General features: G+C 39.6%; 1 protein-coding gene across 1 annotated transcript in view; it reads left to right on the forward strand.

Moving 5' to 3' along the window:
• nbas (NBAS subunit of NRZ tethering complex) overlaps nucleotides 1-16,368 on the forward strand; it is a 241,803-nt gene that overhangs the window by 74,669 nt on the left and 150,766 nt on the right. Inside the window, exons 24-31 of the mRNA XM_038276549.1 lie at nucleotides 541-726; nucleotides 5,373-5,546; nucleotides 5,756-5,889; nucleotides 8,216-8,278; nucleotides 12,757-12,879; nucleotides 12,963-13,065; nucleotides 13,228-13,305; nucleotides 13,432-13,586. Coding sequence (XP_038132477.1) covers nucleotides 541-726; nucleotides 5,373-5,546; nucleotides 5,756-5,889; nucleotides 8,216-8,278; nucleotides 12,757-12,879; nucleotides 12,963-13,065; nucleotides 13,228-13,305; nucleotides 13,432-13,586 — 1,016 coding nt within the window. The remainder of the gene's footprint in view (nucleotides 1-540; nucleotides 727-5,372; nucleotides 5,547-5,755; nucleotides 5,890-8,215; nucleotides 8,279-12,756; nucleotides 12,880-12,962; nucleotides 13,066-13,227; nucleotides 13,306-13,431; nucleotides 13,587-16,368) is intronic.

Below are 16,368 nucleotides of genomic sequence, written 5' to 3' on the forward strand. Positions count from 1 at the left end.
TAGTTTAGCTCAAATTGGGTTCCACTGGATCAAAGCTGCTTCTTTGTCCCCAGCATGCCCTGTGGTAAACTGTAAACATGTCTTCTTATTGTTTTCTTTCAGCAGTTGCTTTGTGCTCACCTCTTGAAAAGGTCAGATTTGTAGAGGTGCAGTTTCCCTGACAGATACCCCCGTTGTAAAATCCTCCTATGACCCATGTTGCTTGGTCTCTATGATGCTGTTTTTTTTTTTTTTATTAGGATTATCTGAGACTTAAAGAGCACTAGATTTTTACTAGGGGAAGTTATCTCCAAGTGGCCTGAATTAATGTACTAACCTCTGAAATTTATTGGTTGCATTAGATTTTATCGAAGTTTATCTGACTAAAGGATGATGAATTCATATTAACCCCACATTCTCAGCTATGTTGTAGAGATTTTTTTCTCTTTTACACCCAAAAGTGATTTTGAAGGATTGATTTATCTTCAACCTAACCTTTAAACATAAATAAAATTAGGAAGTTAGATGTTATTCATTGTTTCCCATTTGTATCTCTTTCAGGTGGACTGTGCCCTGTCACTGGTGCGTCTGGGGAAGGAGCGTGAAATCCCTGGGCTGGAGCGCCTATCCGATGACTTGGTCACCATGGAAACGCTGGTGTATGAAACGTCATGTGAACTCAGTCTGACACTTAAAGATTTGCAGCAGCTCTCAGACATTGACAAACTGCGGCTGCTTATGAAAAATGTGAGTGATAATTTCACCTATGTTGGCTCTTCATATACCTTTAAGGGAAATGTTGGATTTGATTCTAATTTTCTTTGTGATGAGAATAATGGAAGATCTTCGGTTTAAAATGAGTAGAGAGATGTCAGATTTACGTTTTACTGAGAGAGGATTTAGGACATACAATTTAAAATATTTTACTGTACTGTATATTTTTATATACCGTATTTTCACGACCATAAGGCGCACCGTACTAAAAGGCGCAGTCTCAGTTCTTTGTCCCATTTCTGTATTTAACACACACATAAGGTGCACCGGACTATAGGGCGCGTTTTTTTATATACAGGTACATGTCCTCTACTACGTTTAAATAGCTCTACTGCGTATTTAAAAATAGAGCGGGAGCAAAACTGAGTATGACTGTGCTTTATTCATGTATTTATTACAAAGTATTAATCAAACCTGGGAGCTGACCGTGAGACAGACACATCGCTGATGACAGAGCGCTGTAATCACTCCTAAATTAACTTAAAATCCTGAAACCTGCCGATGGAATATGTTCGCTTTTATTGCCGGTATCCTGCTGCCTGCAGTTTAAATTATTTAGATGAAAAACACCTGCCAGCCGCCGCGGTGAACCCGGAGGCGACCCAGCCCAGAGGCTGCTGTTGAAGGGGTTCCTACTGTCGGTGCACCGCTGGTATGTGGGGGTCTGAGCGCCTCCGACAGAAATAGATAATCTGGATGAACTGACTGCAATTATTAAGTTTTCAGGTGGACTTTCTCACTTACAAACATATTAAAACTACTTTATTCCCACTGATCACAGCAAATATAGCTGCAAGATTTAGATTATTTAGATGAAAAAACACCTGCCAGCCGCCAGGGTGAACCCGGAGGAGACCCGCCCAGAGGCTGCTGTTGAATTAAGTTTTCAGGTAGAAAAATAGAGTGGGAGCAAAACTGAGTATGATTGTGCTTTATTCAAGTATTTATTACAAAGTATTAATCAAACCCATCAAAGTCATCCTCCTCTGTTTCTGAATTAAACAGCTGCGTTAAAGCAGACATGCCAATTTCCCCTTCTTCGCTGTCAGAGTCACTTTCCGTGCCGGGCGGCTCCTCAGAAATAATGCCGGCTTTTGCGAAAGCTTGAACAACAGAGCCAGCAGACACTTTAGTCCAAGCATCTACAATCCATTCGCAAACGGTGGCGTAATTTGCCCGGCGCTGCCTTCCACTTTTCGTCAAACCACCTGGTCTCCTCAAATACACCTGCCTCAGCCACGCTTTCATCATCTCCTCATCCATCCAGCCTTTTTCATTTGCCTTAATATCATATGTCATCAGAGCGCTGTGTCTGTCTCGCTGTCAGCTCCCAGATCAGCTTCTCTGATTGTTTGATGCGGCGCTTCCAGCAGCAAAACTTCAATTTTTCCATCTCGAGCAGCAGCAGCGCGTTGGCGGCGCGCTCCCGACTCGCTGCACCTGCTGCTCAAAATGCGCTGCGGGACCTTTTGCTGCGCCTATACGCACGTCAACAATTGACTTTGCATGTAAACTCGCTGCTTCTGCTGCGCCTGCTGCGTCCGGTTCACACCGATGTCGAGCGGTTGAATAACAGCGAGCACAGCATTAATTTGTTTCCCCATGTTTTTCACATCGGCTGTGAGATGGGCACGCATGGAGTCACATATTAACAGCGATGGTGATGAGTGGAAAAAAAACACCTGGTCTCCTTACATTCAGCCACTCTTTCATCATCTCCTCAATGAGGTGGTCTCAAAAGTCGCAGTTACAACACACATAGGGCGCACCGCACCAAAGGGCGCACCGCACATTTTGAGAAAAAAAAAAGACGTTTATGTGCGCCTTATAGTCGTGAAAATACGGTGTATATATATATATATATATATATATATATATATATATATATATATATATATATATATATATATAATTTTAAATTAGTCCAAGGTGAGAACATTTTATAATTGTTTTATGTAAATAGCAATCAAAAGTTAAACTCAAAAAAGACCACAAAAAAAAAAAGTTTCAGACTTTTCAAGTGTATTTAATGACCGCTACAAATTCCTGAAGTGCAGGACATTTGATGAAATAACCCTGCCTTCCAACCAGTCCAAGAGAGCTATGAAAGAAGCTCTATTGCAGGTACTCCAGTTATAAGCCCCCCAGGAGTACATGATATGAGCTGTCCTGTAAATTGTGGCTAATAACTGCCAGCTTTAGCCTGTAAGGACCATTGGCAAAGGGACCTGCCACACAGGCAGGCAGCCAGCAAATGTTGTTGACTGCACTAATACATGCTGTTTGACTGGAACTCCCTTTGGGCTCTCCTCGAGTGTATAAGTATTTGTGTGTGTTTGTAACTGCTTACCAAACTGGCTAGATTAAATCTCCCTCTCTGCTGGTGTCTGATGTCTTTCTTTTCAGAGACATACTACAGAGAAGGAAAAAAAAGTGCATGGGTGTGAAAGGTTATGTTTGTGATCTAATTTTATTTTTTTTTAATTTAATTTGCTGTGAATACATTCCCTTCAGCACATTGGTAGTCGGAGTTATCTAAAGGGGAGTGCAAGGCCCCCTGAAGAGCAAATCCCAGCACTCCCACTCACACTGCAGAAATAGAAGTTTTAACTTCAGGTTTAGTCTCTGTTTCTTGTTAAAGCCATTAAAAATGCTAAATGATGTACAAACAGAGGTGTCAAAAGTATTAATGTTTATTACTGAAGTAGAAATCCTACTGTTTAAAAACACTTTTATAGAAGTTAGAGTATCAGCTTAAGCTTTTCACTCAAGTAAAACTGTAAAGATAGCATTTTAAAACTACTTAAAGTATAAAAGTAAAATAAGGCAGCCAAAAATTTTTATGCAGATGCTTTAAATCGTTAACTAGAAACTGCACTACCCCATTAAAGGAACGTTTTTCTACAATTCTAAGTGATAACTTCCTTAGACTAAATTTTCTTAGTTTTATTACTAATGTTAACAGTGTCAAATTTAATTTGACTTTGCTTCATCTTGAAAAACTCTTTTATTTTGGTATGTTTTGAACAACAAGTTGGTACAGGAGTCCGGCCAGAAAAAAATGAATTGTCTGGATTAAACAAATTATTTTGATGTTTTTTGTTTATTAAATACAAACATGCCATAATAAAAATGATCTTCATTTAAACAAAATTAATGAGTGTATTTTTAAAATGTAAGGAGTAGAAGTAAATAGTTGTCTAAAACTAATAATTCCAGTAAAGTATGGTTAGCCAAAATTTCTACTTAAGTGAGGTAACAAAGTATTTTTAGTTTTTGTTACTGGCACTGCTCTTTACAAATATATATACAAAAAAAAGAAACTAAACTGCTGAAACCCTGATGTACACACAAACCAGTGTTTAAATGCTGACCTTCTTTTCCATCACATCCAGTCTGCTTTAAATATTTCATTATCATTAAAAGAATCTAACATACAGATGATGTCTGACAGGGTCCCTGCATGGTCAAGAATAAAATCTTTATTTTAAGTGTTTTATATGTTCAATAAAGTATGAAATAAGGATTGTTGTTTGGACCATTTTCTCTATCCAACTGTCTACAAGGTCTGTCCGTCCGAGCCTACGTGCTTCCGTCTGTCTGTCTATCCATCTTTGGTCTCCTCTATCAATCACTCAAATATTTCATCCAACTTTTCTGTTAGAACCTCCGCCTTTCTTACTGATCTAGCTATCAATCCGTCAGTCTGTCATTTCAGCAGGTAACATAATCAATTTATGACCATTGTGTGTAATTAGGAGCCCTGCTCATGCAGAACTATCCTCTGTGAGAAACCCGGATGTTACCATAATGAACAGGAGGAGGAGACGTGCAGCTGAACGAGCCTGAATATAAGAAATGGATCATTTCTAAAATTCTAAGAACTTTGAATAAATGCTTTTTCGTTTACCTTGCTGTGCGATATTGCTTAAAAATAAAACCTGAATTATATATTTTATCTTTTTTGACAAAATTCTGAGTAACCAGAATACTTTCAAAAAACATTTTTTTATATAAGACCCCTATCTATGGGGAGGTGGTGACCTAGTGGTTAGTGCATTATGCTTGGAATCCAGAGGTTCTGAGTTCAAGCCCCAGTCCCACAGACTGCCACTCTGGGTCCCTGAGCAAGACCCCTAACCCTACACTCCTCCCCAACTGCTTCCCAAGGAGATGGGTTAAATGCAGAGGGTGAATTTCATTCCTCTGTACTTGTGACAGTGTAATAACAATAAATAAGCTGGAAAAAAAATCACTGTTAACAATGAAAATACGCAGTAAAAAATGTTCACTGATGTTGTTTTGCCCATTGAGCTTGTTGATCAGTTTTAAAATGTTGAGAACAAAAACCGATTGGATAACATCACACTGAAACAGATGTGGTAAGAGTTAAAATAAAAAAATCAAGTCTTTATAAGCAGAAAATTTGATTGTGGGTAAAATCAATTTATTGCTCAGCCTTAACCTTGAGCAATTCTTTTAGCAAGAAATGAAAAGTTCTACCTTGTTTCCATCAACTTATGTTCCCTTTTTTGATAGATTTGTGCAGTTTTCATCTTTTTCCACCTACTATGCACTAGTAGATGATCCATTCTCTGTCTTTTTCTTCCTGTTTACAGTCTAATCCTGAACGCTATGTGAAAGATGCCTTCCAGTGGATGGTCCCATTCCTGCACCGCTGTGAGGCCTACAGAGAAGGGGCCGCCAAGTCTTTACTTGCCAGCTTCCTTGTTGGCCTAGCCCAACAAGACCTAACTGTTCCTCTTATCATTTTCCAGCAATCTAAACCCGTCGTAAGTTTCCTAAAACCCATCATTCACACCGGTTGGGTTGTGTCATATTACTTATGGCAATTTGGTATTATAAATGCTAAACTGTATCATATAGTATTGCAGAACATACAAATTATGAACATTATTATACTATAAATTGAGATGATAGCATTTAAAAGATTATGTTCTGATGCAGATTGACATGCAGGGTGCTCTGTCATCTTCTTTAGTGCCAACAGAAGATCATTGGAGACCCAGACCAGCTGATGGAAGTCGCCCTGGACTGCATCTACAGCTGTGAGAGAGACGACCAGCTTAGCCTCTGTTACGACATCCTGGAGTGTCTACCCCAAAGGGGCTATGGGTCAGACATACAGTATGAACACGGCCATACACCCGCATTCAAAGGCAGCTGGATTGATATTTACTGGCCTGCAAATGCAGGATTGATCCTCATCTAGATTCTGTAAACCATGGTTTCAGGATGTTGAAGTCAATCACTGCCCTGTCCACAAAAATGCAATAATGCCAATTCCCAGACCTTCTCTCCTCTCATTTCAGTCTCCCAGCTCTCCTTGGACCTATAAATAAACCCAAGTACCTCCTCTGTTTCTGTTTCCCATCCCTTAGAGCCTATATTTTCCTCCTCCTTCCCCTTATAAGTCTAACTTGCACTCCAAAGAGCCATCATTCAACCATGCTACAGCCCGAATATTATTTCCTACCCTTTTCCTGTTGCTTGCTCTTTCTCTCTGTACGCCTCTACAGTTGCTCATTTCATTTCATATGACACGAGGGCCTACCCTGTGAGGTTCCCATGAGACTGTGTGGGTTTGCAACACATTTAAAGGAGAGTGTTTGATCTTTAGAGAGAAAATCAAGAAAGTCATTCATAAATTGCAGATGTGGCCTCTCTTAGAATAGCTAAAATCAAATGAAATTGTTCATAACATCAACCTTAATTGTGGAAATAATTTCCCATTGTGACAATAATCAGGTGGCTGTGTAGGTAATCTTAACTTTCATCAATTGCACATTTTTATCTTTTTATTAATCTTAATTTAGCTGCACTGTAGCACTTCATGCTGTGATTGTATGCTTTTCTATTGCACACTCGCCACAGGGGCTCAATGCATTGAGGCAAGATTCATGTATTGCTTAGAAATACAATACACACTTTCATGTTTGTTTTTTGTGAAAACGTTGAAAACAAGTAATTTTTTCCGCACCTCTTTATAAGTATGCTCCACTTTGTGATATTTTATTACATGATTATGAAAATATGAAAAGACATGAGCTCTCCAAGAGTTATGGATGGTATGTAAAGCACTGGATATATTTGATAGTTTTCTGCCACATCAATTATTGGCTTCCTTACATTGGTGTTTACTCTGGTAGCCAGAATTAGCCCTTTAATATTGAATCTTAGCTTGTAAAAGCAGATGACTTGGACCAGAAGCTGTAACTCAGTCCAAGAGCTTCTGCTAAAATCTGGAATCCCAAAATTAACCAGGATTAGCGTCACATGAATCAGTCGCCTGTGCAAATGTGATTCAGCATGCCAGTTTCCTCTGCAAACTCGCTCTAACACACAATAATACTTAGAACAGGCTAATTGGCAGTGCCAGAACTTTGGAACCAAAATCAGCAAAGAATTCCAAATCTAAACTGCATTTGGCAGAGTTCACTATTTAGCTGTATTTCTTTAGCCATGACTTCAGTCTCTGTAAAAAAAAAGAAAAAAAAGAAAAAAAAAGACCTAAATTAAAACCATCATTTAATTCAGCATTTAGTACTAGATAATGCATAGAAAAATCATCATTTTTTTTGAGCATCTTAAGCAGTATATGATGTTTATGTTTAATATAACTTGGGATATATTAGAATTTTTGTAATCAGGATGTTAATAATAATAGGAAATGTGTTTTTGTAGTACTAGATTTTACAGTCTCTCTTTAGCTCCCGTTTACGGTTAAAAACCTGCAAATAAGTATTTTTTAACAGAGGAAATGCTTTGTTCCTTTATTGTTGTATCGTCTGCTGCTTTTACATTAGAACTGTATTTTTTTATTACCCCAACCATATATATTTCTCCTGGGAGGAATTTGTCTTATTAAGCTCCAAAGCTTCCTGCCCCACATAGAATGATGTACCGTTTTGAATAAGGAAGGAGACCATCTGCTCCAACTCAGTTTTTCTAGTTTGTGACACTGCCTAAAGAGGTCTAAATCTTCTAAGTAGGTAATTTTCCCTTGCTTTTATATGGTGTAAAATGTCGAAATGAACAAGACATTAGTGATTCACATGGAGAAATGGCAGCAAAAAGGCATTAAAAGGAGCCGGGGTTAGACGTGCAGAGCTAAAAGTCAGAGCTGAGAAGAATGAAGCAGAGAAATGGGTTAAAATGTCAAGATTTTGTTTGTGTGGTAGGTTACAGAGACACTGGCACACACATTTACACATGTTTTTTAATAATGCCCAGTTCTATGTAGGGGACCAGGCCAACCTGGTCCAGAATGATTTTTTGCCTCAAGGCAAAAGCATCACGGGCGTATTTTTAGTTGGCAATCGATGGAAGCTGTACACTTGAACGTGTACCTCTTTATTCAGCAAATATTAGCCTACTGTTTATTTGAAATTTACTTTATTCACTAAAATACCTTTCTCTTAAATGTCTTATCACTTTGTAGACCAGAGACGAACATCACAGCATCACTCCATGACAAGGTGGACAAACTGGAGAAGCATCTAAGGTACATTTATCTATTATTTTGGATGGTTTTCCATTTATTCTGATTAATTCAATGCTTAGTGTGTCTGTCTTTTTCAAGGGTTCAAATTTAAGCATTTTTTAACCCCTTTTTTCAGCTGTTTTAAGCTTTGAAATCATGGTAGTTATATTCATTGGAATGTCTGGGATCAGGGAGAATATAAACAGTTTAGCAAAAGGAAGCCCAGAATGCAGCCAAAAATGTTACCTGCAGAACACCAAACTCAGTTAAGATACACTATATTGCCAAAAGTATTTGCTCACCCATCCAAATTATTGGAATCAGGTGTTCCAATCACTTCCATGGCCACAGGTGTATAAATTCAAGCACCTAGGCATGCAGACTGTTTTTACAAACATTTGTGAAAGAATGGGTCGCTCTCAGGAGCTCAGTGAATTCCAGCGTGGAACTGTGATAGGATGCCACCTGTGCAACAAATCCAGTCGTGAAATTTCCTCGCTCCTAAATATTCCACAGTCAACTGTCAGCTGTATTATAAGAAAATGGAAGTGTTTGGGAACGACAGCAACTCAGCCACGAAGTGGTAGGCCACGTAAACTGACGGAGCGGGGTCAGCGGATGCTGACGCGCATAGTGCGAAGAGGTCGCCAACTTTCTGCAGAGTCAATCACTACAGACCTCCAAACTTCATGTGGCCTTCAGATTAGCTCAAGAACAGTGCGCAGAGAGCTTCATGGAATGGGTTTCCATGGTCGAGCAGCTGCATCCAAGCCATACATCACCAAGTGCAATGCAAAGCGTCGGATGCGGTGGTGTAAAGCACGCCGCCACTGGACTCTAGAGCAGTGGAGACGCGTTCTCTGGAGTGACGAATCGCGCTTCTCCATCTGGCAATCTGATGGACGGGTCTGGGTTTGGCGGTTGCCAGGAGAACGGTACTTGTCTGACTGCATTGTGCCAAGTGTAAAGTTTGGTGGAGGGGGGATTATGGTGTGGGGTTGTTTTTCAGGAGCTGGGCTTGGCCCCTTAGTTCCAGTGAAAGGAACTCTGAATGCTTCAGCATACCAAGACATTTTGGACAATTCCATGCTCCCAACTTTGTGGGAACAGTTTGGAGCTGGCCCCTTCCTCTTCCAACATGACTGTGCACCAGTGCACAAAGCAAGGTCCATAAAGACATGGATGACAGAGTCTGGTGTGGATGAACTTGACTGGCCTGCACAGAGTCCTGACCTCAACCCGATAGAACACCTTTGGGATGAATTAGAGCGGAGACTGAGAGCCAGGCCTTCTCGTCCAACATCAGTGTGCAACCTCACAAATGCGCTTCTGGAAGAATGGTCAAAAATTCCCATAAACACACTCCTAAACCTTGTGGACAGCCTTCCCAGAAGAGTTGAAGCTGTTCTAGCTGCAAAGGGTGGACCGATGTCATATTGAACCCTATGGATTAGGAACGGGATGTCACTTAAGCTCATATGTGAGTCAAGGCAGGTGAGCAAATACTTTTGGCAATATAGTGTATATCAAATTACCTCTATTTTTAATTTCCAGTAGGTAGAAATAGCCTCTGTTGAATGTAAGGTAAAACACAGTGATAGAAAATGAAAACACCCCAAATTCTGAATTTGTTATAAATAATTAAATCATCTTTAACTAATAAGGGGTTCATTTTACAACCTTAATTAGGGATGGGAATCGAAAACCGGTTCCTGTTAAGAACCGGTTCCCTATTTTCCGATTCCATGGCATCGTTTGGCAGCTCGCTGAACGATTCTTTTTCGATTCCCGCAGCACCAGAGCCTAGAGCGCCGGCTCTGGGGAGCACGACTTACGTCACGTTTTTTACGCAAGTTACGCAACTTACGCAAGTTACGCAAGTTGGAAGAACTATTCGAGGAGGAAGACAACGAGCTGCGGTCACTTTGTGAATCAAAGTCATTTCCTGTGGACATCTTGATCTTGTTGATTTTGTAAGATTGTGCAATAGTTAAGTAAACAAAGTTGATGCTGATAATCAAACTGTTTGTTCTCCTTTTTCCCCCAAATTGGAATCGAAAAAAGAATCGATAAAGAATCGAATCGTTTCATAGAATCGAAAAGGGAATCGGAATCGTGAAAATCTTTTCAATTCCCAACCCTAACCATAATGTATGTGTACATGTTATTTCCAGGACATAGTTGGTCACATGGCTCAAACACTTGAGTTTGCTTAAAGTTAGCTGTCATAAAAATTTTGTTTGGCCAAAAAAGTTATTTTGAGCTGATGAACCCATGTGGTATTGTAAAGTATAGTTTGTTCCAAAAAATATAGTTTGTAGACCAATATGGTTTGTTCATTTCGCTCTGAGAATGAAATAATCTAATATTGTTTTAAGTGAGTGAAAAACCCCAAAGATAGTGGCTTTTAATTGGATTTATTAACACAATCCATAGGATCAGCTGTCATTTTTTTGCTGCAAAGGTTTAAATGCTATAAACAGCAAAAAATCTTGATAGAAAATGGCTGTGGTTTAGTTGGTATGGCAATGGTGATCCTTTCACCGAGTGTGCTTACTGTACCTATTGTCTCAAAAAACAAAACAACTATTGGCTGATTATGATTTTTTTTTTATTGCTTGTTTTCTGCCTCTTAAAGGTATAGTGGAGGATTTTTGCGAATTTTTTTATTTTTCACAAAATGCATGTGCATAATCCTGTACCTGCTCACAAGAGGGAATGCCTATTAAAGGTTTACGAGAGCATGCACGAACACATTTCTTGTCGTGCAAACTCCGGTTAAAAGTTGCTGTTTGCATCGCTCATACAAGCTTACTTTCCAAGAGAAGATTTGCAATTTTGCCACTTTGTCAGACCCACCGGTAAGTGAAAATGGGCACAAGCATGTAGAATGACCTTACGTAAATACGTCACCTGAATAACTAACAATTTCTTTTTGACTCAGATTGTTTTCCTTTAGCGTTTTGAGTTTTTTGGGTTTTTTTTGAGTAAGGCAGGATTTACTCAGGTGTTTCATCCCAAAAAATCTGCTGCGGCTGTCATATAAAATTCTCTTGACAACACTTCAAGGTGTTAAAAAGCAGCCTTTCTGTTCTACTATTAGTGGCGTATCACTTGGGAAACGTTTACTGTGAGAAAATTAAATATTTTGCATTTTGACTTGATGGAAAAACCCAACAAAAAGAGGAGAGACAGACACAGATGCGCAGTCGGCTCACCCACTCACTCCGTATCAAAGGATCATTGACATTCCCAGCGGGTTAAAACAGCCTGAAGCGTTGGCTCTTTGGCAGGTTTTCTCTTTCTCCTCTGCTTCTCTCCCATGGATGAACTTCCAAAAACATTAGTGATGAAGGTGAGAGATGGAGGATAAAGATGAAGGCAGGAAGAGGGCAGCAGCCTGAAGGGAATCCCAACAAATAAGGCGATGAATAAGAAGAGAAGAGAGTAGATGTGGGAAAGCTACTGTTAAGACTCAGTTTACCCCATATATTGTTTATATTCAAGCATAAACAGTATTCAAGCATACCTCAGATGGCTTGCTGAGTATTTATATTCATACCATGCCTGAGTTTTGTGACTCACACCTCAGCAAATGCCAAGTGTTTTTCTCTGAGGACCACCATAATAAAGGCTTGCTTAAGTTGCTGCCACTGCCACTTGCTTCCACTTTAGGATGTCCAGAGGAAACATAGAGACAAACACCCATGAAAAATCAAGTGCATACACCCTCAGAGTTGTAAACTTCAGCTCTTACTGTTTGCATTTTACCTGCACACATAACAGGCAAGAGGCCTCACGCATTTGCAGGCACCTGTTTGCTATGTTAATGAGCAGCAGAGGAGATCGAACATCTGTAGCGGCACGACCTTGTTGAGAAAGGAGGGGAGGGGGGCACGCTAATCCGTCACCAACATTCAGCTTCTCCCTTGGTCACATAAAACAGCTGTAAGTGTGTGTGTTGCACAGGGACACTCAGGTACAAATCGGTGCTGTCTCTGTGACATGCGCTTTATCATGTTGTTCTTCTGACTTGCACTGTGCTTTCTCCATCTGCACCGTGTCTTACAAATGACTCTGTCCTGCCAAAATAATGAACAGCTTGGATTCCTCCCATCTTCTGTGTTTCTCCTGTGGATAGGGCTGGTTTTATTTAGCCATCTTTCTTCTTTATTTACTTTAGCTTTTCTCACTGTGACTCCTAACATTTCCTCCCATCTTTTCTGCGTTTTTTACCAAGTCGACTTGTAGGAAAATGTTGTTCCAACGCATCTAAAACTTCTTGATTTATTTTTATTCATTAGGTATTCTTCTAAATGAAAGTTTAAGAGACTCTGACTACAAGTATTAAGTCCATCAGTGTTGCATCAGGGTTTTAACAAAATTTGAGCCCAGAATAGTGATCCAAATACAAACTATTTCTGTAAGTTTTTGAGTGTATCTCTGCAAACTAGTTATTTCAGTTTTCATAAACCTGGCATAATTTTTGTGCTTAATAGTGTGGCAGAAGTTCTGGAGAAGCACGGCCTGCAGAAGCCCATCTCATATGTGAGAAACAGCCAGAACAGCGAGGAGGAGGCCCATCAACTAATGGTCAAGCTGTGCCGTCACACCGGCCGCAAGTATGAGCTCAGAGTAAATTGCAATTGTAAAAAGAAGGCAGACATAAGTATCAGAGTGTGTTGAATATCTATGTTGCATTCAGGAACCCTCCAGTGAGTGAGACGGTGTGGAGAGCTCTCCTGCAGGACCTGCTTGATATGCAGCAGAATGTTTACACTTGTCTGAAATCAGAGACATGCCATCAGGTATCCACAAACATTATAGAGAAGTTATGAAAAGTTTTATGTTTGGCTTCAGTTTTAGCTCGTGGTTCAAAGATGCTGAACAAAAAACATTCCATGCATTCTTTCAAAAAATGCACGGGTTATTTCTACATCATTTATCCTTATTTTTCCCGCCTGTGGCAGGTTTTTGTCGAGTCCCTGCTGTGCTCAAATCGTGTGGAGAACGTACGCTTAGCAGGACAGCTTATGCATCGCTCCAAGGTAAATTAAAAAGGACTTTCCTTTACACTGTCTTACTACTAGCACTAGATTCTACAAACATTAATCTGTTAATAAAGAATTTTTCCATCCTCATTGATCTCTTTGCTTCTGTGTTAATGTTTCCAGCTCAGTCAGGACGTTCCCGTCAGTTTGTCGCTGCGCGGGAAAGGTTATGCGTTGAAGGTTTCCTATGACAGCAGTGTGGAGTTGGTGTTAGCTGCTGCCAGGGAGTACTTTAACTCCTCTACTACACTAACAGACCCCTGTATGGGGCTGGCCAGGTAAGGAAGATATACCAGGCTGTAATTCCATTTAAAATGGCCTCTTCAAGACTACTCCTTATCCATTTTTGCCAAGTCTTACTTTACACTAGTTCAATTCATATGCATTTAGTCTTCCAAAAAATAATTAAGACTATTTATGCACCATGTTCTTTTTTTTCCTTTTTTCTCCCACAATGTTTACATTTGATCACTGCTGCACTTTAAGAAATGGAAATGTCATGAGAGCTGTACAAAACAAAATTTCAAATTAACAATAAAAGTTGTCTAAGTCTATTATGAAGGAAAAAGGGGAAAATGTATTAAATTAAGTAAGTCTTTATATGGTCCCTTAATTTTGTTAATAATATATGGAACAAATGGAGTGATAGTGAACTGTTATCTTAATAGAAGTACTTCATTTTATATGTAACAGATTGCTTTCTGTATGACATTAATTTATTGATCTGACAAATCCTTTCTGTCAGTATTGGCAGGGCCAATGCTGTTTTAATCACAGTGATTGTCCTAAAATTGATTAGATGTTAGTGACGGTTTAATTAAATTTTTTCATTGCACACTAAACAGCTACACAATATCCGACATGTATTATGAAAACAAAACGAGCGTGTGCCATTTTTATGGTAAATGACTTCTTTAAAAGAAATAATTTTAATATCTTGCAAGTGTCATCCATATAGCCAGCTGGTTAGAAAAATTCTCTATGCTGGAGATGCCCACATCTAAATGCTAAAGGTCACAGAAAGCGCTGAAAGCACTTCATTTTGTCATTTCAATGATTATTAATGAAATTGCCATTGTATTATTTTTTCCAATACTGTGCAGCCTTAGGGTACTGAAGCTCAGGAACCATGAAATAATTAAACTGATACAACTTTTAAAAAAGCGGGGGGGGGGATAAAACGACGAGATTCAGAAGGAAAATCAGCAACACAAAGAAGGGAGGGTAATTTTTGTTTACTAAGACCTCTAGAACAAGGTTTTCTGCAGTATCAGGGCCTTTGACCCCCAAAATAACACTGAAAGAGACCAGACCTCCCCTACTGGTTACCCAGTCACTGTATTTCACCACATTTTTAACAAGTGAAATAACTGTGTATATATATATATATATATATATATATATATACACTATATTGCCAAAAGTATTTGCTCACCTGCCTTGACTCACATATGAGCTTAAGTGACATCCCGTTCCTAATCCATAGGGTTCAATATGACGTCGGTCCACCCTTTGCAGCTAGAACAGCTTCAACTCTTCTGGGAAGGCTGTCCACAAGGTTTAGGAGTGTGTTTATGGGAATTTTTGACCATTCTTCCAGAAGCGCATTTGTGAGGTCGCACACTGATGTTGGACGAGAAGGCCTGGCTCTCAGTCTCCGCTCTAATTCATCCCAAAGGTGTTCTATCGGGTTGAGGTCAGGACTCTGTGCAGGCCAGTCAAGTTCATCCACACCAGACTCTGTCATCCATGTCTTTATGGACCTTGCTTTGTGCACTGGTGCACAGTCATGTTGGAAGAGGAAGGGGCCAGCTCCAAACTGTTCCCACAAAGTTGGGAGCATGGAATTGTCCAAAATGTCTTGGTATGCTGAAGCATTCAGAGTTCCTTTCACTGGAACTAAGGGGCCAAGCCCAGCTCCTGAAAAACAACCCCACACCATAATCCCCCCTCCAACAAACTTTACACTTGGCACAATGCAGTCAGACAAGTACCGTTCTCCTGGCAACCGCCAAACCCAGACCCGTCCATCAGATTGCCAGATGGAGAAGCGCGATTCGTCACTCCAGAGAACGCGTCTCCACTGCTCTAGAGTCCAGTGGCGGCGTGCTTTACACCACCGCATCCGACGCTTTGCATTGCACTTGGTGATGTATGGCTTGGATGCAGCTGCTCGACCATGGAAACCCATTCCATGAAGCTCTCTGCACACTGTTCTTGAGCTAATCTGAAGGCCACATGAAGTTTGGAGGTCTGTAGTGATTGACTCTGCAGAAAGTTGGCGACCTCTTCGCACTATGCGCGTCAGCATCCGCTGACCCCGCTCCGTCAGTTTACGTGGCCTACCACTTCGTGGCTGAGTTGCTGTCGTTCCCAAACACTTCCATTTTCTTATAATACAGCTGACAGTTGACTGTGGAATATTTAGGAGCGAGGAAATTTCACGACTGGATTTGTTGCACAGGTGGCATCCTATCACAGTTCCACGCTGGAATTCACTGAGCTCCTGAGAGCGACCCATTCTTTCACAAATGTTTGTAAAAACAGTCTGCATGCCTAGGTGCTTGAATTTATACACCTGTGGCCATGGAAGTGATTGGAACACCTGATTCCAATAATTTGGATGGGTGAGCAAATACTTTTGGCAATATAGTGTATATATATATATATATATATATATTTTTTTTTTTTTTTTTTTTTTTACTAAATTTGGTTTCAAACAGTGTCTTGTAATTGATTCATTTTTTAAAAATATTTAATCATACATTTTAACATTTCATGTTAACATTTATTGTGGCAATTTTGACTGTTTGGCTGAATGTAGGGCTGCAACTAAAGATTATTTTGCAAATTGATTAATCTGTAGATTATTCTTTTCAATTAATCAATTAATAATCTGATAACCAAAGGTTCCTTAAAGAAAACTTTTAATGAATTAAATCAGGTGAACTGGATAGATCATATTGACCGAAGAATTTATTATTTTTTTATCTTAAATTCAAGATGTTTAAATAATTTTTACAATTCTGATATAATTATTGCTCTAAGTGGGTTGCTCTG

Source organism: Cyprinodon tularosa, unplaced genomic scaffold (assembly GCF_016077235.1).
Source record: "Cyprinodon tularosa strain WSP-4 unplaced genomic scaffold, ASM1607723v1 ctg125, whole genome shotgun sequence".
Lineage (NCBI taxonomy): Eukaryota > Metazoa > Chordata > Actinopteri > Cyprinodontiformes > Cyprinodontidae > Cyprinodon > Cyprinodon tularosa.